This window comes from Brienomyrus brachyistius, chromosome 18 (assembly GCF_023856365.1).
Source record: "Brienomyrus brachyistius isolate T26 chromosome 18, BBRACH_0.4, whole genome shotgun sequence".
In the NCBI taxonomy this organism is placed as follows: Eukaryota; Metazoa; Chordata; class Actinopteri; order Osteoglossiformes; family Mormyridae; genus Brienomyrus; species Brienomyrus brachyistius.
The window spans coordinates 1,314,618-1,337,689 of NC_064550.1; the positions used below are offsets into that span (position 1 = coordinate 1,314,618).

At 41.1% G+C, this 23,072-nt stretch overlaps 1 protein-coding gene across 1 annotated transcript in view; it reads right to left on the minus strand.

The window, feature by feature from the left end:
* hoxc4a (homeobox C4a) overlaps nt 1-23,072 on the minus strand; it is a 52,593-nt gene that overhangs the window by 7,726 nt on the left and 21,795 nt on the right. The window contains exons 2-6 of the mRNA XM_048983340.1: nt 20,635-20,665; nt 19,560-19,613; nt 14,051-14,711; nt 13,141-13,516; nt 9,891-9,961 (exon numbers count right to left, since the gene is read on the minus strand). Coding sequence (XP_048839297.1) covers nt 9,891-9,961; nt 13,141-13,516; nt 14,051-14,486 — 883 coding nt within the window. The 5' untranslated portion in view covers nt 14,487-14,711; nt 19,560-19,613; nt 20,635-20,665. The remainder of the gene's footprint in view (nt 1-9,890; nt 9,962-13,140; nt 13,517-14,050; nt 14,712-19,559; nt 19,614-20,634; nt 20,666-23,072) is intronic.

Genomic DNA, 23,072 nt, shown 5'->3' on the forward strand with positions numbered 1-23,072 from the left:
CTCACCTGACTCTCCCCTATTAACCCCACACTCACCTGGCTCTCCCCTATTAACCCCACACTCACCTGACTCTCCTCTATTAACCCCGCAACTCACCTGACTCTCCCCTATTAACCCCACATTAACCTGGCTCTCCCTTATGAACTCCACACTCACCTGACTCTCCCCTAGTAACCCCACACCCATCTGACTCTCCCCTATTAACCCCCAACTCACCTGACTCTCCCCTATTAACCCCACACTCACCTGACTCTCCCATATGAACCCCCAACTCACCTGACTCTCCCCTATTAACCCCACACTCACCTGACTCTCCCATATGAACCCCCCAACTCACCTGACTCTCCCCTATTAACCCCACACTCACCTGGCTCTCCCCTATTAACCCCACACTCACCTGGCTCTCCCCTATTAACCCCGCAACTCACCTGACTCTCCCCTATTAACCCCACATTAACCTGGCTCTCCCTTATTAACTCCACACTCACCTGACTCTCCCCTAGTAACCCCACACCCACCTGACTCTCCCCTATTAACCCCCAACTCACCTGACTCTCCCCTATTAACCCCACACTCACCTGACTCTCCCATATGAACCCCCCAACTCACCTGACTCTCCCCTATTAACCCCACACTCACCTGACTCTCCTCTAGTAACCCCACACCCACCTGACTCTCCCCGATTAACCCCCCAACTCACCTGACTCTCCCCTAATAACCCCACACTCACCTGACTCTCCTCTAGTAACCCCACACCCACCTGGCTCTCCCCTATTAACCCCACACTCACCTGACTCTCCTCTAGTAACCCCCAACTCACCTGACTCTCCTCTAGTAACCCCCAACTCACCTGACTCTCCTCTAATAACTCCCCAACTCACCAGACTCTCCCCTATTAACCCCACACCCACCTGAATCTCCCCTATTAACCCCACACTCACCTGACTCTCCCCTATTAACCCCACACTCACCTGACTCTCCTCTAGTAACCCCCAACTCACCTGACTCTCCTCTAGTAACCCCCAACTCTCCTGACTCTCCTCTAGTAACCCCCAACTCACCTGACTCTCCTCTAGTAACCCCCAACTCTCCTGACTCTCCTCTAATAACTCCCCAACTCACCAGACTCTCCCCTATTAACCCCACACCCACCTAAATCTCCCCTATTAACCCCACACTCACCTGACTCTCCCATATGAACCCCCCAACTCACCTGACTCTCCCCTATTAACCCCACACTCACCTGACTCTCCTCTAGTAACCCCCAACTCACCTGACTCTCCTCTAGTAACCCCCAACTCTCCTGACTCTCCTCTAATAACTCCCCAACTCACCAGACTCTCCCCTATTAACCCCACACTCACCTGACTCTCCTCTATTAACCCCGCAACTCACCTGACTCTCCCCTATTAACCCCACATTAACCTGGCTCTCCCTTATGAACTCCACACTCACCTGACTCTCCCCTAGTAACCCCACACCCATCTGACTCTCCCCTATTAACCCCCAACTCACCTGACTCTCCCCTATTAACCCCACACTCACCTGACTCTCCCATATGAACCCCCAACTCACCTGACTCTCCCCTATTAACCCCACACTCACCTGACTCTCCCATATGAACCCCCCAACTCACCTGACTCTCCCCTATTAACCCCACACTCACCTGGCTCTCCCCTATTAACCCCACACTCACCTGGCTCTCCCCTATTAACCCCGCAACTCACCTGACTCTCCCCTATTAACCCCACATTAACCTGGCTCTCCCTTATTAACTCCACACTCACCTGACTCTCCCCTAGTAACCCCACACCCACCTGACTCTCCCCTATTAACCCCCAACTCACCTGACTCTCCCCTATTAACCCCACACTCACCTGACTCTCCCATATGAACCCCCCAACTCACCTGACTCTCCCCTATTAACCCCACACTCACCTGACTCTCCTCTAGTAACCCCACACCCACCTGACTCTCCCCGATTAACCCCCCAACTCACCTGACTCTCCCCTAATAACCCCACACTCACCTGACTCTCCTCTAGTAACCCCACACCCACCTGGCTCTCCCCTATTAACCCCACACTCACCTGACTCTCCTCTAGTAACCCCCAACTCACCTGACTCTCCTCTAGTAACCCCCAACTCACCTGACTCTCCTCTAATAACTCCCCAACTCACCAGACTCTCCCCTATTAACCCCACACCCACCTGAATCTCCCCTATTAACCCCACACTCACCTGACTCTCCCCTATTAACCCCACACTCACCTGACTCTCCTCTAGTAACCCCCAACTCACCTGACTCTCCTCTAGTAACCCCCAACTCTCCTGACTCTCCTCTAGTAACCCCCAACTCACCTGACTCTCCTCTAGTAACCCCCAACTCTCCTGACTCTCCTCTAATAACTCCCCAACTCACCAGACTCTCCCCTATTAACCCCACACCCACCTAAATCTCCCCTATTAACCCCACACTCACCTGACTCTCCCATATGAACCCCCCAACTCACCTGACTCTCCCCTATTAACCCCACACTCACCTGACTCTCCTCTAGTAACCCCCAACTCACCTGACTCTCCTCTAGTAACCCCCAACTCACCTGACTCTCCTCTAGTAACCCCCAACTCTCCTGACTCTCCTCTAATAACTCCCCAACTCACCAGACTCTCCCCTATTAACCCCACACCCACCTAAATCTCCCCTATTAACCCCACACTCACCTGACTCTCCCATATGAACCCCCCAACTCACCTGACTCTCCCCTATTAACCCCACACTCACCTGACTCTCCTCTAGTAACCCCCAACTCACCTGACTCTCCCCTATTAAACCCAAACTCACCTGACTCTCCCCTTTTAACCCCACTCTCACCTGACTCTCTCTCAAGCCCACACTCACCAGACTCTCCCTTTATAACCCCACACTCACTTAATTCTCCCGAATTATCTCCACACTCACCTGACTCCTCCCTATTAATCCCACACCCACCTGACTCCTCCCTATTATCCCCACACTCACCTGACTCCTCCCTATTATCCCCACACTCACCTGACTCTCCCATATGAACCCCCCAACTCACCTGACTCTCCCCTATTAACCCCACACCCACCTGACTCCTCCCTATTATCCCCACACTCACCTGACTCCTCCCTATTAACCCCACACTCACCTGACTCTCCCCCACTAAGCCCAAACTTAATCAACCCTCCCTAAGTAACCAGACACTCTCCAGACTCTCCAGTATTAACCCCACACTCACCTGACTCTCTCCTGCTTGCCCCAAACTCACTTGACTTTCCCCTTTTGATCTCACACTTATACCTAACTCTCCCTTAGGAACCACACACTTACCAGACTTTTCACTATAAACCCCATACTCACTTGACTCTCCCCAGTAACCTGACACTCACCTGACTCTCAATATTAACCCAACACTCATACGACTCTCCTATATTACCCCCACATACATCATTTGTTCTTTTTTCAAACTTTCCTTTATCTCATGTATTTTTCTCTTGCACTTTTGCCTACATAATTATTCTGAAGGATATTTCTTGCCCACATCCAAAACAAATGTCTTTGTTTTCCTATTTTATCCATTCTTATCCAGTCTAGTTATTTTTTCCTCTTTGTAAATTCATTAATTCTCTGCTCTAAGCTCTCCGGAGACCAAATCCAGTGCACTCTCCCCAACTTTCCCTCTAATTTTAAAGCCTTTCATCAATCTTAAAGTAAATGTTTTTTTCAACAGTCCACTTCTTACTCACCTTCTACCAGAAAGATCAACATTTCGGTAAAGAACAACCACCTCTTGACCCATACGCTGTTTCCTTGATGTTTTTTAGGGGTCCAAGCAGCATTTGTATTTCTCTGTGTACATGGTCTGTAAGCCTTAATCTATCCTTCCTGTCCATGGGTCTTATGAATCTCCTGCATGCATTTTGCAGATGTTTACAATCTGGCCATGGAGCTCACTGGATGGCAGGTATCCATTTCAGAAATCCTTTCAATGTTCAAGACTTCAGGATCAAAGTCAAAACTGCTTATCTTTTAAAATGACCACAATCCAGTACTGGTCAACCAATTAGGTGAGATAGGTAGCTGCCTAGCTTACCATCTCTTCAGGGGGCTCTGACTTTGCCTGCTGATTTCACATGGGGGGTGCCGGCACTTAACCAGCACTGCCACAGCCCAAGTGCATATTTGTGCGATTATGTGCCCCATAGACACGCCTGTGCAGCACTGCTCATCACAGTGCCTGTGATCTCCTGGATAGCTGGGGGGCTCAGGTTCCCTACCAAAGCTACTTGATTGCCCTGCCTACGTGTTTGGTTTTGGTTGCCCCATCTGCAGCCCTTAGGTCCATCTCAACAACAACACCCCCTCCCCCCTTGCATTATAGATTACTCACTTCGAGGACGACATTTACTGCTTATATTCATGTTATGAATTCATTTAATTCATATTATTAGTGCAGCATTGCAACAGCAGCAACAACAACAATAATAATAATGATAATGACGATGCGTTGCCCACGTAGCCGCATAAGTACATTCAGCCACACTCGCACACATGGTTCAAAGATTTATGAGAAAGCTACCATCAGCCAATGAGCGGCCGCCGTGAGGCTGGTAAATAGAAGGCTGACCTTTGTTTCAACCCGTCTGCTGTCACTGCTGCAGCGCGTCGCCTTAATACTACGATGCTCATGGTGTCAAAAGAAGAAACCAAACTAAAACAAAAAGAAATAAACTAGCAAACCCGTATTAATGACATTAACGTCATTAATTCACATGACTGAACTTGTGACCTAAGAGGTATCTTTACTTTTTGTATTGTTATAGCACATTTTAAAAACGGTTGCTGAACACGGACTTGTTTTTGCACATTGAGAATTGGTTATTGGTAACTTAGTTTGAGGGTAATTTCACAACTGCATAAATCAATAAAGGCTTGCTGGCGTGCAACGTTTGGCACGGATTCTGTTCGGACAGCACAAACTGCTTGGGAAAAAAATCGTTTTAACGTCAGAGTTTTGTTTATTCTAGTACTTGTATATTATATATTAATTTTCTGTATACATTCACAACAGCAGCCATTTAACATCTTTAAGAAATAGCATATTTTCTGTTGTAATTGTTGTATTACAGTTATAATTGTTGTTCACGAACAAAGTCACCCTTGATTATTTACCTTCAAAGTTGCTTGGTTTTATAGCCCCCTTCACAATTCGGGTGTACCTAGCTAGCAGCTGTATCTTTGTATATGTACATGTAGTACAACAGGCTCATCTCACTTCATTAACCAACCCCGGAGACAAACGAGGTTGCGGTAATTGCTAATCCAATTGGTTAAGCTTTCTCGCAGGCGCTTTGACTCCGACTACGGCCCTTATACGGATATATCAGCGTCCCCTGATATCCTATATACACTGTAAATAAGGCACAGTACGACCGTCAGAGACCCAGAATATGCCTCCTTCTGTTATGCTTCAGGGGTGATGGCGTGTGTTATTTAAATCAATACTTAAACGTTCATCAGAGCTAATTTACTTTATGAAGGTACTGAAATGAATTGCATATTTTATAATAAAGTTATATAGTAAGTCGCAACTTTGTTTAGTATGGCAACCATTATCACCCTTGAAACAAAAGGTCAACTGAAATCATGGGAGAATAAAATGATTATTATGAAAAAAGTCAAATTCAAATCAGATTGTAATGACGTGATCTCAGGCTAAAGTTTGCATAGTTAAGGACGACGAAGCGCCGATCAGGACTGCCGGACGTGGAGGAAGCTTGAAATGGCAGGTGAGAAGGGCGTTCTCACTCCTACGAACAGCCGATTAACAGGTACAGAAAAGTCTCGTGGGACAATTAAGATGTGGTCAACATTACAGCACCGCAGAAACCGCCACATCTATACGGCGTAGTGAAGCCTCTGTCTCTCAATGGTTTTCCGGTGTCGGTCGTCTAACAACGGGTCTTAAGAACAACTGAGGAGAAACTGACAGAGAAGCCGATTATAACATATAGCACAAGCCGTGTAGAAAAATCGAATTGTATTTTTTTTATTGCTCTAACGAATTAAGGTCGTTCGTAGTCTATTATTTCGAAAAGCTAGGCCGGAGTTTCGATAAGCTTTTCTATTTCGTTATCTCACTACTGAGTCGTATCTAGCGTGGCTTTCGAAGTTCTAGAGGTTTGCCAAATTGATATTAATTTCTTTATATAAAACTGAAAATCCACCTTTCACGAAACCCACGTATATCTTTATCGTATCTCGTAGGCAAACGGCTTTTTACATGCGGTTTGCCCCCACATTCACGCAACTTTTCGACTTGGTGTTATGTTGAAAGTTACCTCCATTTATATGTGACATTTGTTTTGCTTACACTTTGATTTATGAGATGGTGAATTTTATCTAAAATCGGATTGAATGCGAAATGAATACTTGTTTAACCTCACAATATTACTAACTTATGCTTGTGGTCAGTTTTGCTATAATATTGTATAGGTATAAAACGAGAGAAAGCTTGCTAGGTTAACCCATTTATGTGCAAAATGTAAAAAAATTACTTAGTTACTTAGTTTATTGTTAATACATAGCGAACATGATCATTTAAACACTTAAACAGGTTAAATCTTCTATATGAGACGTATAAAGCACACGTATACAGACTAAAAACTCCTGGGTTGCTGAAAAATGCTAAACGAACAGTGAATATCTCGAAGAAGCAAATAGCCTTGGCTCTTAAAAACGACACACGCAACCCATACGATGTGTACGTCAACTCCCTATAAACATTTCAGTCTTTTTATGTCAAATCTACCTTTATACTTATATATATACTAAAATGTCTGTGTTAGCAAATATGAACATGGAACGTAACGCGCTGTTCATAATATAAAATATTATAGTTATTAAAGAAGAAAATGTAAGCTGTCTCATACAATGTTCATTAATTATTTCTGATTAAAACGTGTTTCAACTGGCTACCGTACTAGCCTAGCAGAAAACATAAAAATGGTAATAAAATCATAAAAACATCAAATTGCACTGACCGCCTGTAAGTTTGTAGTTTCAAAATGTAAACACACTTTCAAACCGTAAACACATTTCCTGCATATTTCAGTGTATCTTTTACACACTAAGACACAGCAGTGAAAATACAACTTGTAATGGACATTTCATATTCACATGAATATTGTTTTTTTTTATGTAAGAGGCCTACGTTTTAACGATTGCCAATACATACACGCAAAAAATGACATGAAAATACTTTCTGAACACCAGCTTTCAACAGGCGAAATATCACAGCTGAATTGAATGACAATTCCATAATTAATGTGAAAACTAAAATCAAATATTTCACCAGTATTAAACTTATCCAGTATTGTACTATAAATTACCTTCGAATTTATTTTGTCCGCATTTATTATTTAAATGTAAACATGTTCCGAATATTGTTTCTGTTGATTTATATATGTATTTTGAAGGATGTATCTTCTGGACCTGAATGACCAGACCTCCGACCTGATTCCACGCTTCCCTTGTCACTCCAGCTCAGAGCCCTCCCGCCCTATAGGCGATCGCCTATGGCGCCATTTGGTTAGGGGGCGCAAAGACGCGAGTGACGGCAATCAGAAGAAATACCTTTGGTTGCATTCTGTAACTTTACTGGTAGTAGGTGAAATTCACTACGTTTCTTGTGAATCGGACGCCAGCTAGCTAGTTAGCATCCAGAGGCCCTGTGCTACTGACATTTTAAAAAATAAACGACCTGAGAAAATTTGTTTTCTGCTGTTCTGGGGGCTGGGACGCTCAACAAAGTCTCGCCTATAGAGCGCCAGAATACCCAGGGCCGACCCCGCTGGAGCCCGATGGTGACCATCCATTTTCATTTATTTTACAGTAACAGGCTAATCCTAAATGTTCAAATACGTCTATTGGACAGCCCGGTTAAAGTATCTGTTAAATCCCGGTGAACGTCTGTATATATGAGCAAATTCATAAGCCTTTTGTGTCCATTACTCAAGTTCACATGCACGTTCAAGTGAATGAATTCGTTAGGATTACATTTCATATAGTAAGTGTGCCGATATTATGACAAGATAAAGGAAAAATAAAGATTATATATTATTTTTATATTTTAATATACCGGACCATAATAAAAGCAACTATTAACTTGTGCATTGGTAACGAAACAGCTTGTAAATGGGCATGTTGCCACGGACATCCATGTCGATGATAATATAATTTCGGTGACACGTAATAATGTTCTGGAAATCGTACAAGTACTGCACAGTGAGGTCTCTGGAAGTTCACTACGTGAAATATACAGTAGATGCTTTTGTATCTGTCTGGGTCTGTGTGTATGAGAGAGAGAGAGAGAGAGAGGAGGGAGGGAGGAAGGGAGGGAGGGAGAGAAAGGAGCAAAGCTACAGGGAACCCGTGTTTGTTGTTGTCATTTTTAAACCCTAATCTCGAAAGTTTAAATGAACCGTTATCATCAGCACTCCGTCAAACTCGAAGAACACTGACTGACCACTTACGCATCCTTAACGTTTGTGTCTATACTGTCTGAAAATAACGACTGCGAGACACTTAAACGATAAAAAAATGTTTCGTCAATATATTAAAATAAATAAAATAGAACAAATATTAAATAACATTTAATTAAAAGACATCTAATTCATATGTATGTATGTATGTATGTATGTATGTATGTATGTATTTGTGTGTTTGTGTGTGTGTGTGTATGTGTGTGTGGATTAGGTTTATATTACATTGACCAAACGTTCCCCACAATGTAATAAAAGCCTGTTATTGACGTTGTGGGGACCATTTTTCAGGTCCCGACAAAGATCTGCGGTTGCAATAAAAAACTAAAATCTCATATTTTGTTTGGTTATTTATGGTTAAGGTTAGGGCTGGGTAGGGGTTAAGGTTGTCATGTTGTGATTAGAGTTTTCTCCATAGAAATGAATGGAGAGTCCCCACAAAGATATTTCAAACTTCTGTGTGTGTGTGTGTGTGTGTGTGGACTTAACACAGTAGAATTTTCATAAATGTATCCTAAGTTCCCTCAGTGAAACACCGTTAAGCTTGTCTGTCGGATCATTATAAATCCTATTTAGAAAAAACACAATCCCTCTTAGCTAAAATTATTTTTGTAGTCTTTATAGTATCGCATCTTACAAAAGGGAATCTGAGGACCAACTGTCACTCTTAACCAAAGGTTATATATCCAGAAATTACCAAGAGATAAAATTGGGTATTGTTAGTTTTTTACGACGCAGAAGCCATGAGTAATAAAAACTAATCGAAATCTAAAAAGACGGGATGTTGTGTTCGCGGGATACGGCGTGATACACATAAAAGGTGGATATTAGCGCTTATGGTGATATGATGATGATGATGGACAGATTTATTTATCACTGAGTTCTCCACTTTCGACAAATATGCAAATGTTAACTTTTTTACGTAACTTAGCATATGTACATATATAGGATCTTCCAACTCTAGAATTGACTATGAATTAAATATATTACGAAGGACAAGAAGTCCTGCACCTCCCTCTAAAACAGTCATGAATGCATCGTATATACTCACATGTGTCACAAGAGGACAGGGCAGTTTGCACATCACTGTTGTAAATCCTTCAAAATTATAGTATATACCCTAGAATGGCTATGGGATTGATTCAAGCGGTGTGTCCGAGGGTTCACCATGTTCAACTCCTCCGTCTGTCTCTCTCTCCCTCTCTATCTCGGGTCACCACAGCAACACTTTCCCGTGCCTCCTTTCCCCGGTCATTAATATGGTTAGAAAAAAAAACACCAAGAACACTGGCGAGGCCCATGCAAAACGGCGAGGGCTCTCACAGAAGGTACACGTTGGGAGAATCTGCCAGGTCACGGGGTTGGAAAGGTCGGCCATCTCGGCTGAAATAAACCTAATGGGATAGAAAATGTGACCCTTGCGTGAACTCGGCCTTCTCGTCGTTACCCCCAAACTTCAATAAAGTACCTTTTCAGCTTCGCGCCGTGAAGGCGACAAGGACGAGAAAGAGATGGCGGGACGCTTGGTTTTTGGCGTGCACATCCATTTCTCTGCGCTGTCCAGCTACATAATGGCTACGGGATGGCGGCCTGGGCTGCTGTTCAACGGCCCCCGAAAGTCACGTCCAAGTCAGGCAGATGCGTGCCGTTATCAGCACGTTAATTCAAAGACAACAACTTCCCGAACAATTCTTTATTTCAACTCATAATTTTTACCATGGAAATGTGTAGATATAAATATACAAATGTCAAAACCAGAATTTTACAAAGGCGATCACAAATAATTTCAGTCTCGGTCGAAAATGATTAATGGTCCGAAATACCTCAATCCTTTGTGCTTTTCAGCGCCCCACCTAGGACGCCGTTGTGTAATCTTCATTCAAGTCACACAGATTTATAATTTATCAAGCACTGTGAGGTTTTTCGTAGTGTTCGTCTTTGTTTTATTTTCTGCCAAATGTACGTGATTGGTCTTTGGAATCTACGATTCCAACAACAGTTAAAAGCCGTAGAGCTTATTAGTGTGCCGAAGAAATCCATAGTGCTGGGTAGTCGAAATACAGAAATATATTTTGAATAAACAAAAATTATTCTGTTATCGAAATTGGATTTGTAGAAAAGACGAGTGAAGTAAAACCTTACTTTAAAAATAAATTGCTAATATATTTTAGATTTAAGGTAATTATTGTGTTATGCCTGGTATTCACCTACATCGAAACATTTCAGCATTGTTTACTTTCTCGGACGCTTTATGCTTATGAGAGAGCGGGATTACATCTTTGGAAGACTCCAGTCGATGTTTGGATGCGCTTGTTATGGATAAAATGACTGTGACGTAGCATCTCGCATTACAGGCGCCACTTTCAAAACATGAACTTCTCCATCGACTGTAGTCTAAATATTCTACTCCGTTAAAGTGTGAAGATTGTCCGGTGTGCAAAATCCCATTGTCCGTGTTAAAATAGTGATCGTATGCGGATTAGGTTTAACAACATTACACTGCGAGTCATTATAATAACCTCCAGGTTTGTCTAGAGTTATTGGGCTATAATCTCGATACGTTTGTGTGGCGCCAGACACTACTGTCACGCAATCGCTAAGGAAAATATAATTTTTTTAAATTATATTTAGAATAAGAAATAAGACTTTATATAATCGCCTACAGATAAAAATAAGAGAACTTGATCTTTCGTTTTATATAGCCGTATACATTCATAGGCATTTCAGGAGAGGTATAACAATGTAAAATTACATAAACATTGCATTTTGGTTATTAAAGGAAGATAGTGGATCTTTAAACTAATGGAAACAATTAAAATGTAGAAATGTAATAACATTTTACGTAAAATCAGGGGCACTGAATGGCAACGGGCCTAATCATTGTAAGTAGGCTAAAAAGACCAACTCCTCTGTGATGTTTTGCAATTCCTGTTTGGTGTGGTATCGCTCGCTGCCCCGAAAACAAATTACATAGTGGCGTGAATACTCTTGATCTTAACAACACACAGCATTAATCATGTATGAATTGAGGTTAAAATCTATTTTAGATAGCGCGTTCAGTTTTGTTGCTATGTCTGGAGCTTGCACTAAAGAATTAAAGCTTAAGGTCTTGAACTAGGCCTCCCCTCTTTACCAGGCACGTAAACTATAATTAATGGCACATTCTAGATACGCGATGGTTATGAATGTAGGGTGTGTAGGAGAGGAAAGCTCTTTGAATTATAATTATGCACACGAAGCATTGCCAGCGAAAGCCAGTTACTTGCAAGGTAAAATGCGTATTTATATTAACAACAGCGCAGTTCATGTGATCTAAAATAGAAACCCCATCGATACGTAGATTTTGCTTCTACAGCTTCCATACTCCGGAATTGACTTTTTGTTACGTCGTGTAAGGAGAAAGACGTCCACTCCAGTCAAGACCGAAAAGGTAGCCAAGTGGGACTAGTGTTCTAAAAGGGATTATAACTTCACTCAGTAAAGAGACGTAATTCGTTCCAAATATTACTTAATGAAGTTCTACACGGAATGCCACATAAACCAGCGCTGTCACGTTTTCTATAGGCCCAAGATCTAGGGGCGGGTTTAATAACTGATCACAACCCCTTCTGGCACATAAATCGGTACAGTTTTTTAAAATCCTACAAATGTTAATATATCCCTTAAGTGGGACTGAGACTGTATTTTTTAATCTTATGCACAAATGGAATATGGCACTGGATAGTGAATCTCCTACAATCACTAGATTGCAACAATTAGAGAGAGTAATTTTTTACATATAAAGCTGCCCCCGCCTCATCACTTATTAAATTCAAGGCCTCTGGATTTCAGGTGGACTCGTGGCAATTCTCCTATGTTAAATGCAATTATAAAACACAGAGATTTGAACCAGTAAAGATAAAATGAAAATCACGTATATGAAACTAATTGACACCCACTGTTTTATTGACCACTATGATTACCACAAATACACTAAAACTTCTTTATTGCATTTCACAACGATCTGCTTAAATCAGCCTAAGTCACAACGTTATCATCACAAAACTAAATAATGAGTTTAGTCTGATTTTCGCAATACGCCAAAAAAAAACCTCACAGTATTATCAATATTTTCAGATAAACAACTACGTTCAATGTCAGTAGCTTTGTATTTTCTGGTTTTCACATAAAAAACAAATGTTACTCCAGTCTTTTTTGTAAAATGAATTTTACAATTGTGCATTTAATAACCTAGACACGGGGACGACCGAGTTACCCACAACAACATTTTCTTAAAAATGTCCTTCTTTCACCTTCATCCAAAACATGTATTTTTTTTCTTAAAAATCATTCTGGTATTTCAGTTTCGAATAAATTAAAACCTGCGTAGCGTAAAAACCCATCCGCTGGAATTCGCATTAATCCATGCTATATAACATGCATTTTATATAACTGTGGACTTAAAGGAAGACCTTTTGTTTATTTTTTTCCAGATTTTTACGCACAAGAAAACAACGAAGAACCAAAATATATTATATTCTATAAATAATCAGTCTCAATTCTCTCTCTTCTTGAAATAGTTATGTCTTATAACCTTGTAATATCCTCGACACGTTCGGCTCCGGACACCCGGGGGATTTCCTCGGACGCGGCCACGGTGTTAGAAGCCGCAGCAGCCGCGACAGCGCCGGCTGATGTGGTTGTGTTGGACCCAGAGGGTACGCCTGTGGAAGATGAGGATCTGACTTTGGTGTTGGGTAGCCTATGGTCTTTTTTCCACTTCATCCTGCGGTTCTGAAACCAAATTTTGATCTGCCGTTCGGAGAGAACCAATGAATGAGCAATCTCGATGCGTCTTCGCCGAGTTAGGTAGCGATTATAGTGGAATTCCTTCTCCAATTCTAAGACCTGCTGGCGTGTATAAGCAGTTCTAGACCGCTTGGGTTCCGCTCCATTGTAACTGGCGTTCACTGGAAAGAGGAGAGGTAGAGAGAAAAAGAGAGGAAGAAAGGGAGTAAGGAGGGAAGGAGGAGTACACCAAAAGCGGCATGAATTGAGATGCGAATGGAAGTGATTGGGAAAGGGTAATGTTACGCCTAGTATATTTAGTTAGATTCACCTAAAATTCGTCATGAGAACTTGTTTAATGGCTCCATATGGGGGATGGGGGCATTTATGTTGAAAGAGGCTCTAAATTATTTATGCAACATTAAAAATCCGGGATTTTTTCCGTGTCCATTCTTCCTCTCTCCCCTCTCATACACATACATAACAGGAAAAGCCACATGGCAATACGGCTGCCCGGAGTGGCGCTCTGCTATAAAATTTATGGTGGGTGTAATTACCAACGCAAGTCGTAAATCCGCCTCAATTGTGCCATTTCAAAGGCTTCTCTCCTATCGTGGCAGGGGCTGGTTAGGAGATGTGGGCAAAATAAAGAGAGAGAGAAAGGAGGAGGAGAAGATAGCGCGAGACAGAGGAAGACAGACACACAAGTTTCCTACCGGTGCTGACATGAATTTTCTTCATCCAAGGGTAGACTACGGGTTGCTTTGAAGAGGCTGTGCTGTTTGGATGCTCCGGTGTAGCTTGGCTGCAGGCGGTGGACGCAGTCGCTGGGGTAGAGGGGGACGTGGATAACGGTGGGGGTTCACATGACGCTGCTTGTCCTTTCCCAACAAGCAGGTGCCCGGAAAGGGGTAGCCCATGCCCTCGTTGAGTGTCAGGCTCGGGGATATTTGGACAGTTATACTGGCGCTCCTGGTAGCTCCCTCGCGGAGGATACAACTCCTGATGGTGATGCTGGTAACCAGTGTCCCTCGTGCGGTTGTAGTATTCGGGGCTGTGGTCTGGAATGTAGCTGTTTTGCGAATATTCCTCGCATGGAGGAAATTTCGGATCGATGTAGTTAGAGTCCATCAAATACGAGCTCATGATCATTAATTTCTGGAGTGGAAAATAATTTTTCTAGCTTTGTCGTTTTTCTGCTCCATAAAGCCCTCCTACTAGCGAGCGACCCTGTAAAGTTACTTTTACCACGTGATTGAGCCGCCCAATAGCAGAGGGAGAGGCAGTCCCCGGATAAGGAACCGATGCTCTGTCCAAGTGCGCCCACTCCTTTCGCCATCGTGCGCCTAATTGGCGGTGTATGGGCCTGCGCGTGTCCTGTGAAAGTGGGGCACAGACACTTCAATAATTGGGTTAACATGATGATTCAGAAATTGGTTCAATATAATGGGGTAAATGTACTTCTAGTTAACTATGCTAAGCTGGACAGGCAGATCACTCAGAGTGGACGCATTGGACAGATAACGGTAATCTGAGCAATAAAGCATAACGTAGAAGAAAGGAAAGTAAGTTAATTAAGTACTGAAACAGAAACAAGCATCTTCCTGTTTAGTATTCAGATTAATTGCAATGCACGTTCGATTAGAGTTTTTTCTGCAGCATAACATGCATATCAGACAAGTTAAGGTGCGTGATTCTCTATGTGTCCGCCTGCATCCCCACATCTCCAACAAGAATTATTTATTAAAATAATTTCATGTAATGAATCTAACCACATCCCGTTTTTTGGCAGCTGAAATTGTGTGTAATTCCGGAGATGTGTAAATCAGTCAATAAGAATAAAAGAAAGGCATATCTATTAGTTACAAGATCCAGACGTTTATCGTTTGCAACGATTACCCGTGCACATACACAAACAGGCATTTATAGACAAAGTGAAGCGTCCAAATAAAAGTGGCCACCTTCGTTTATGCGTCCACTGGCCATTTAACGGTCCTTAAGTGTAAATGTGATTCATATAAAACTGCCGTTGCCTACATTAAATGAATTGCTGGAATTTTGCTGAATATCCATTCAAGTTGTTGATGTTGTTCTATTTTGTTTTGTCTCATTAGCCACGTTTACTTTTACAGGGTTTACAAAGCAATGGCGACACCATTGTTTCCTTTAAACTTTGCAACTTCGAACGCAAGTACGAAAACCAGCGAGCGGAGAACGGGGGAGGACCAGTAGCAATGATTTAAATAATCGCTATCATCGCGTCATATTTTATTTCATTACTCATGACGCTAAAACGCCACATGCATTTAGCGGTTTATGGTTTGTTTATTAGAGTCATGCGTTTTGACAATTCCAGTCATTGTGTGAACATTTTCGCATTTTATTACGCCGTAAAATGCAGTAAATCAATCACTTTAAAATGATCTTTGGCCTTCACATGATTTACTGGTTGCACGAAGTCAAGCTCATCACGATGTTACCATGAGTAAGATAATCAGTCTGTCTGTCTTTAGTAGTCTACTTTTGTTTCTTTGATGTTTCATTGTTTAATCTTCAGAATTGTTAATACTGAACACACAAACATAAGCATGTCGATGAACGCCTCCTTACGTTTCGTACGCGTTTAATGACAAACGGGAAGCATGCATAAGTCTAAGAAGAAATCTAAGATGAATGAAGAATCGAGTATTGCTTTTGAATCGCCTATATATTCCTGTAGAGGCTCATTTGCGATTAGCAATTGTTCACACAAATTCGGTTCTACAGGGTATACATAGACGACTAATAACAAACGCACACATTATAGATAAACAAAATCTGCAATTCATGAAATATTTGAAGAGAAGGTTATCATATGGAATAAGCGTCCAAGAAAATGTCCAACAAAGGACATTTATTATTTAAGCACAATTAATTATTTGAGACTAATTGTTATCAGATACATTTGTAAATTAGGTTATTAAACATGGCGGCAGCCTTTTTGCTTAATCTAAAAGGCATATCAATGCTAACTGAAATATGATTTGTCAGACATAGGTTATTTGTACAAACAAGACAAAAATGAACATTCATTTCATTGTAATATTCTGAGGGCCATGGATTTGTAAAATATACTACATCAATTTAAGAGCACATTTAGAATCGCGTGCTATTCCAAACAAAGAATAGTAACTGCGTTAGCATACGGGAGACATGTCAGTGTACTTTCTAATATTTATAAAATACAAATTGTTGTAAGTCAAAAGTAACATAAGAGTGGATCCATCTTCAAGAAAACTTAACTTATAATCAAAAAAAGAAACAGACACGAGAAAGCGAAGTCTGCCGTAGTCTTTTTCTTTACGCACAATGTTCGTATAAATTACATTTCAAATAAAGACCCATCATTTCAAGACAGCATCATTCTAACCTCTCCCTTTCTGCTTTCGTTTAGGATAGCTGCCTTATCGATACTGGAGAATTGACATGCCTGGTTGAGGTGAGATTAGGATACATGCGCACGCGCGTTCACACACACTCGCGCGCGCGCGCGCACACACACACACACACACACACACACACACACAAACTCTCTCTCACACACACACACGCACAAACAATTTGTGTGACCGTGTATGATACAAAGCTAGCTCTTTCACTTTCAAATTCTATGTAATTCCAATCTTTGGTGTGGCCCCCACAGTATAAATATTCAGCCACGAACGCGGTATACACAAAGCGGTCGCGTGACAGAGGAGATGAAAAATAAGTTTCTATTGTTCCCAGGGGTTTTATTGTGCTCGCCATTACCATACTGACCGCTCGGTAACCTACCGGTTCTCCCGCCAGAATTATCAATCTGGCTCCTGCACAAAATAACGTTAAAGGGCACAAACAACGGATTTTATATTATAATCGATGTGTAAACTCAACTTTGTAAAACGCATTTATCCAGTGCTACCAGAAACTGCCGTAAAATGACGAACTAACCTTTTGTTAGTAACATTATACTTTTGTTTATCAACTCAAAGACTGACAAAAATCATTTGGAATAATAATTGTAACAGTGATTCAAAAAGAAGGTAAATAGCCGTGTTTCCTATCAACATGGGCAGTAATGTAAGCTTAATGGAGTAGAGCCGGACAAAACGTTTACTCGAATATCTAGTGCGCATTTGCAAATCTGAAGATGCAATTTTGACTTCTGTGCACCTTTACCAGTCTGAACACGACCCAGGAAGCCCCCACCCCCAGCCAAGCCCACCAGTGTCCTGGACGCATTTTAATAATACTTAGACAGCCTGACCCCCGTTTCACCTCCCGCGTTTGACTTGTTCCAATAGTTCACTGCCAAGGAGTTATTGATGAGGGAACACCAATGAAATCTGTCTCCACACAAATGGCTTTTAGATCTTGCACCTAGTTCAATAACTAGTTATAATGTAGAAATAGAAAAATGAAGCCCCGAGGCGAACTAATTTAATGTTTCATTTGTATGTTAGAAAAATTGTAAAGCTTTTTGTATCGTCTGTATTGCATGCGTTCACACACACACACACATATACATACGTACACACTCTTTCTCTCTCTCTCTCTCTCTCTCTCTCTCTCTCTCACACACACACACACACACACACACACACACACATACACACACAAACAGAGACACAGACACACAAACACAGTCTATTTCCTTTTCCGCCCGTCACGGCCTGTATGACTTCTGGAAACGAAATCAGCACATCCTGAACTGCAGAACAATTTCCAGCGGATATGCGTTGGAAAGATTCCTCTCAGATTAGAATTTTGATTGCCAAAACTCGCCAAAAAATTTTGATTTCATGACATTGAAACAAAACCGAGTAACAGCTCAATTACCATCTATAGCAAATAGATAGATAGATAGATAGATAGATAGATAGATAGATAGATAGATAGATAGATAGATAGATAGATAGATAGATAGATAGATAGATAGATAGATAGATAGACACTAACATTATAGCCCGTCAAATGTTTCTCTCGTACGCGTCTTTCAAGTAATTTTTACATGTACTTTCGTATTATATATAGAAATTTCATTCCGTACATATCAAGCGAATTGTGCTAGTGTTAAAACTAAAGAGGACGCCATTCCCTCCTTAAATGTTTACTATTTAACAGGCATGCAAATGCCATTGGACATAAAAGAAACTAATATATTAAAGATGCCAAATACAATAGTTATTTCGTGTCAGTGTTTTTGTTACTTCACTGAGGCTTCTAAATATTTCAAAAAAAAAATTTAAGAAATCGCGAAGATGAAGTTGAATTAAATAAAAAGGTTATATCGCGTTTCTGATTCTCGTCCTTATGCTGGACACGCCAGCTAGGATTCGCCCTTGTCTTTTCATTAAGTTTACCGGCTCCTGCTTTTTCGGGTAACACCGTATGCTTCAGGTTTCAAGCATGTTTACCTAATTAAAATGTTCTTGCATATTAACCAGGCAGCATCTTACAGTAATAAGCGCAATAAGTGTAAAGTATTTGATATACTGCCTCGTTTGGAAAACTAATGTTTTCCAGTTTCAGTGTTGAAATTTAAGTAAACGTCAATATTTCTCGGCAGAGGTTAGCATTAGCCGAGAATCGTTTAAATAGTGGAATTAATTTAATTGTAAATTGGATCATGGGGCGCACCATCGACTCCAAAAAATAAAATAAAATAAAAACTTATCAATCTTACTAAAAACTGAAAATGACTTATTTGCTTGTATGTGTGCGTGCGTGTTTATGATTTGATTTTCAGCAGATGGGATTCTTCCTCTAAACAGCGACGAATCATTTCCTTTAGCTTAATAGCTAAGGAGCCAGCTCTCCTTTATGCTAATGCATATTTTTAATCAATATTTAATCAATATTTTGTTTCGTTTGTTCGCTACAGTGAGGCACCGAAAAAAAATCGAATTGCACATATTTTAATGAATGACAGACGTTTTCTCATATTCACCCATAAATTGTTAACCTGTGACACACTATACTTTTATAGCATGATTCTCTGTGTTAGCATCTCCCTAACATCTACCTGTCGATCAATCAACACCGGAGGCTCCACTGCACCTTTACCTAGATGCTGTTCATACGGTTCCTGAGTACTTTTCGCCTATAGTTAAAGGCTAAAAACCACTCACGGCTCCAAGTTTAATGTAGCTTGTTAGCTATGAGGTCGTTTCTTTTTAAGTTTTACTCCGGCGAAGTGATACCAACCTGTGTGATTCTCCAGCGCTGCTCTAAGGCAGGACACACTTTCTACAGGGTTTCCTGAAGGTATTTGGCAGCGAAATGGTGGGGATATTTTAGCTCAGCTATGTCTTTAAAAATACCAGAAAAAATAATACTTAAGCTACACATTGGCTCCTGCAAAAAAAAGGCACTGGTGAGAAGGGAAAGTTAATCGCCCCACGGAAAGTTTCAAACTCCGAGTTGAACAAACACGTCGAACATCTACATACTTTATTTTCATTTACTAGAATTATATAAAGATTAAGCTAATTCATAATCTCGTAACAAATCGTATACCCAACTTGATGCATTGATAAAATTAAAGGGAAAATAACACAAATCAAACAATCCAGGTCCTGAGATAAACCAGGTCTATATAAATGGTTTTAATAATAGGCGAGGTTACGCTACCTGTAAACCCACGTTATAAGACTTTATAGTGCAGGACGGCAGGTTTGGGTGCCGAATAAGATCAGTGCAGCCTCATATTACTGCCCGACTTCCTCTTCCAGTAATTTCCATGGGTTCTCTTTGTTCGATAGCAAAGGCCAGCACGCCAGCTGCAGCATGACAAGCTGCTGTGACTTAGCTATTAAATGAATTTGCAACAAGACGTTGCATAGTAATGTGTAGAATGTGATTCCAATCCAGAGTCCATAGCCGGCCTATTCGCTTCATCGATAAGCTGCGGCCATTTAAGAGAAAATAAAACTGTATAAATCCCAGAGGCAAATTTGTAGCAAATGATATCAAAATACAATATACTCAACTATAAAACCATTAAATATATATCCCTGTTTTCATTGACTCCCCATGTTTCATTCTTAAAAACTTGTAAAACAACTTTAGCACAGGCCTTGAGTCATTTCGCGAATCATGAGTACAGTTTGAACATGAATTTTAAGTCCTAATAAATTTAAAAACCTAATCATAAAATTTGCATTAGTTGTATGTCTATGTGGGTGTTTTGATTATAACGTATTTTGATGACGACAAGCTTCAATAAACTACGCGAGACAGTGAGGAAGGAGGGACTGGTGACGGAACAGATTCATCTTACCGGTGCCGATAGCAGCCTTACTGCTCTGCATCTGTTAATAGAAAAAAAGAACCAAGTTAATTAACTTAAACATGTGCAACAGAAAAGTCGATTAGATCGAACAGATACCACCTGTTTGAGGCCCTGCACTGTCCGGTCCAGGATATTTGCATTTCTTCTGGGAATCGGATATTTATGCACGAGGAAAATCCCGTTAATTGCGTTTCAAAATACTTCATTTTCACATTTTTATTACAGAAGGGATAACCCGAGGCAGTAATATTGCGGTGGGAAGGCATGGATTAAAAATAATATATTTTTACAGTCATATTTAACAGCAAGCTTATAAACTTTTAACAGTTCATAATGTTACGTAGGAATCCTCCAACATAATTACAGAATCACGTGCATGGCTATTGGTCTCGTAGAGTATTGTAGAATCGCGTGTATCTAGGATGATTTCATTCTGTCTTACGTGTTATGTGATGAACATCATGCTCGTTTTCCAGGAAAACATTCTATCATTGCAGATGAGGTGTGAGCATCGTTTCCCTGAACTACCACAGTCAGAGATACTGTAATTAGTGTATATTGACTTTTTTAGGATTATGTGGACTTGAGGTTACACAGACTTCTTTTTAAATGAAGACTTACATTTATAGATCACATTCTATATAAGTAGAATGTCTAAACTGATAACCTTACAATGCTTTGAATGCTTAATGGACTCCCAGGCATATTTACAGTGAGTTTAATGTTTTTAAAAATATCAGTGATATTTGTCCTGTTAAAAGTCTGGGGAGAGTGTCTACAGAAACGTTCATCTGATGCTATCACGAAGACGGAGGCTGCAGTCCTGACCTGCGTCTGCACAGCTCGCTGTGGTGTTATGGGGGCTTAGGACATCCTGCCTCTCATTGGATGGTTGCTAGTTCAAATCCCAGGGACGTCGCTGCTGGGCCCTGAATCAAGGCCCTTTACTCTCTGGCCTTGTCTTCTCAAACATATGCGTTGCTTTAGATAAAAGCATCGAATAAATGTAAATAATGAACATCAGGGTTCTCCAAGAATATCTGCAGAAATGCCCATAAAGGTGACATTGCAGCGCATGTCCCTGAGCACCTCTGTATAAACCTGTCTGTGTGTGCAGACTAAAATCACAGCACACTTAATAAAAAGCAGTATGAAAAAAAATATTTCTGGCTATGGACTTTGTCATGACCAGTACTTATTTAATGGAAAAAATGTTTTTATTTGGGACTAACACAAAGATTCACAGTCTGTCTCACACGTTTTTTTAACCGCTAATTGGGAATAAAATAGTGCAGCTTCAGCTCATAAGATCAACAGCCAATGATTCGAACACTTAAACGGTGGAGGATGAGGAACAGCACCCCCTATTGGATGCTTTTGAGGAATTCATTCCAAAGAAGAGAGAGAAAAGACCCCACAGCCTTAAAAGCAAACTTTCTCTTTCAGGACACAAAATAAAAATGAGTGCAACCTATTCAAATTTAGTGTTTGTTTTTACAGTTTTTTAAGGCTCTTTGCTATTTTGTTAAACTACCAGCTGCCTCGTGTGCCACCAACATGTCCGTAAGAGCATTTGCGCACTACAGCTACTGTGATTGAATATATTACTTCCATTCCTCTCCTTGCTTCCATTGTCTGTCAAATATGTAAGAATTGTTCCTCACCTGTTCACCCTTAAACTATCCTGCACCAATAAGGATGTGAATCAAAACTTTCCATTGACTACAACCAAACTACTTGTTACATCTTGATAATAAATAGAGTGAATATACTGCAGGTGTAACATGATGTTCAGCACTATATATCTGAAAATATTAAATGTTTCTGAAGTTAAGGCAGGTAGACCAAAACAGTGATTGAGTGTGTGAGAATACATGGTATTTTATTTAATTAGCAAATGCTGTTATTCAAAGGGAAGGTAGGAGAAGAGAGGGTAGACATTCCCTGGATTAGGGTGTTGCTCATGGGCCCAACCCGTAAAATCCCAACCAGTCTTGGGATTTGAACCTATAACCACTTTATGACCAGCACAGAATTCTGACCCGCTGAGCCACACACTGCCTAAGCCAAAATGGTGAGACACCAAACAACTAGTAGTTTGTAATATGTTAACTGTTTTGTTCATCGCTTAAAGGAGCTAGCAGGGGACAGACTGGACCAGTGGCAGTGACATCCCTCACTTCCATGGCAGCACATTGTCACTCGAGATCCTCACACATTTGCTCTGTTGTCATGGGAGCGAGTTCCCTCATCACAGGCTTGTGCGCACTGCCCAGACTGCAATGCCACCCACCCTGTGCTCGCTAGCCTTCCTGCCGTCTAAAATGCATTTTTAGAAAGATTCAAAGATGAACGTTGAACCCCATTATCTGTTTATCAGTAGTACGGTCACCTCCATCATAAACTGCGTTTAAACACTCCATCAC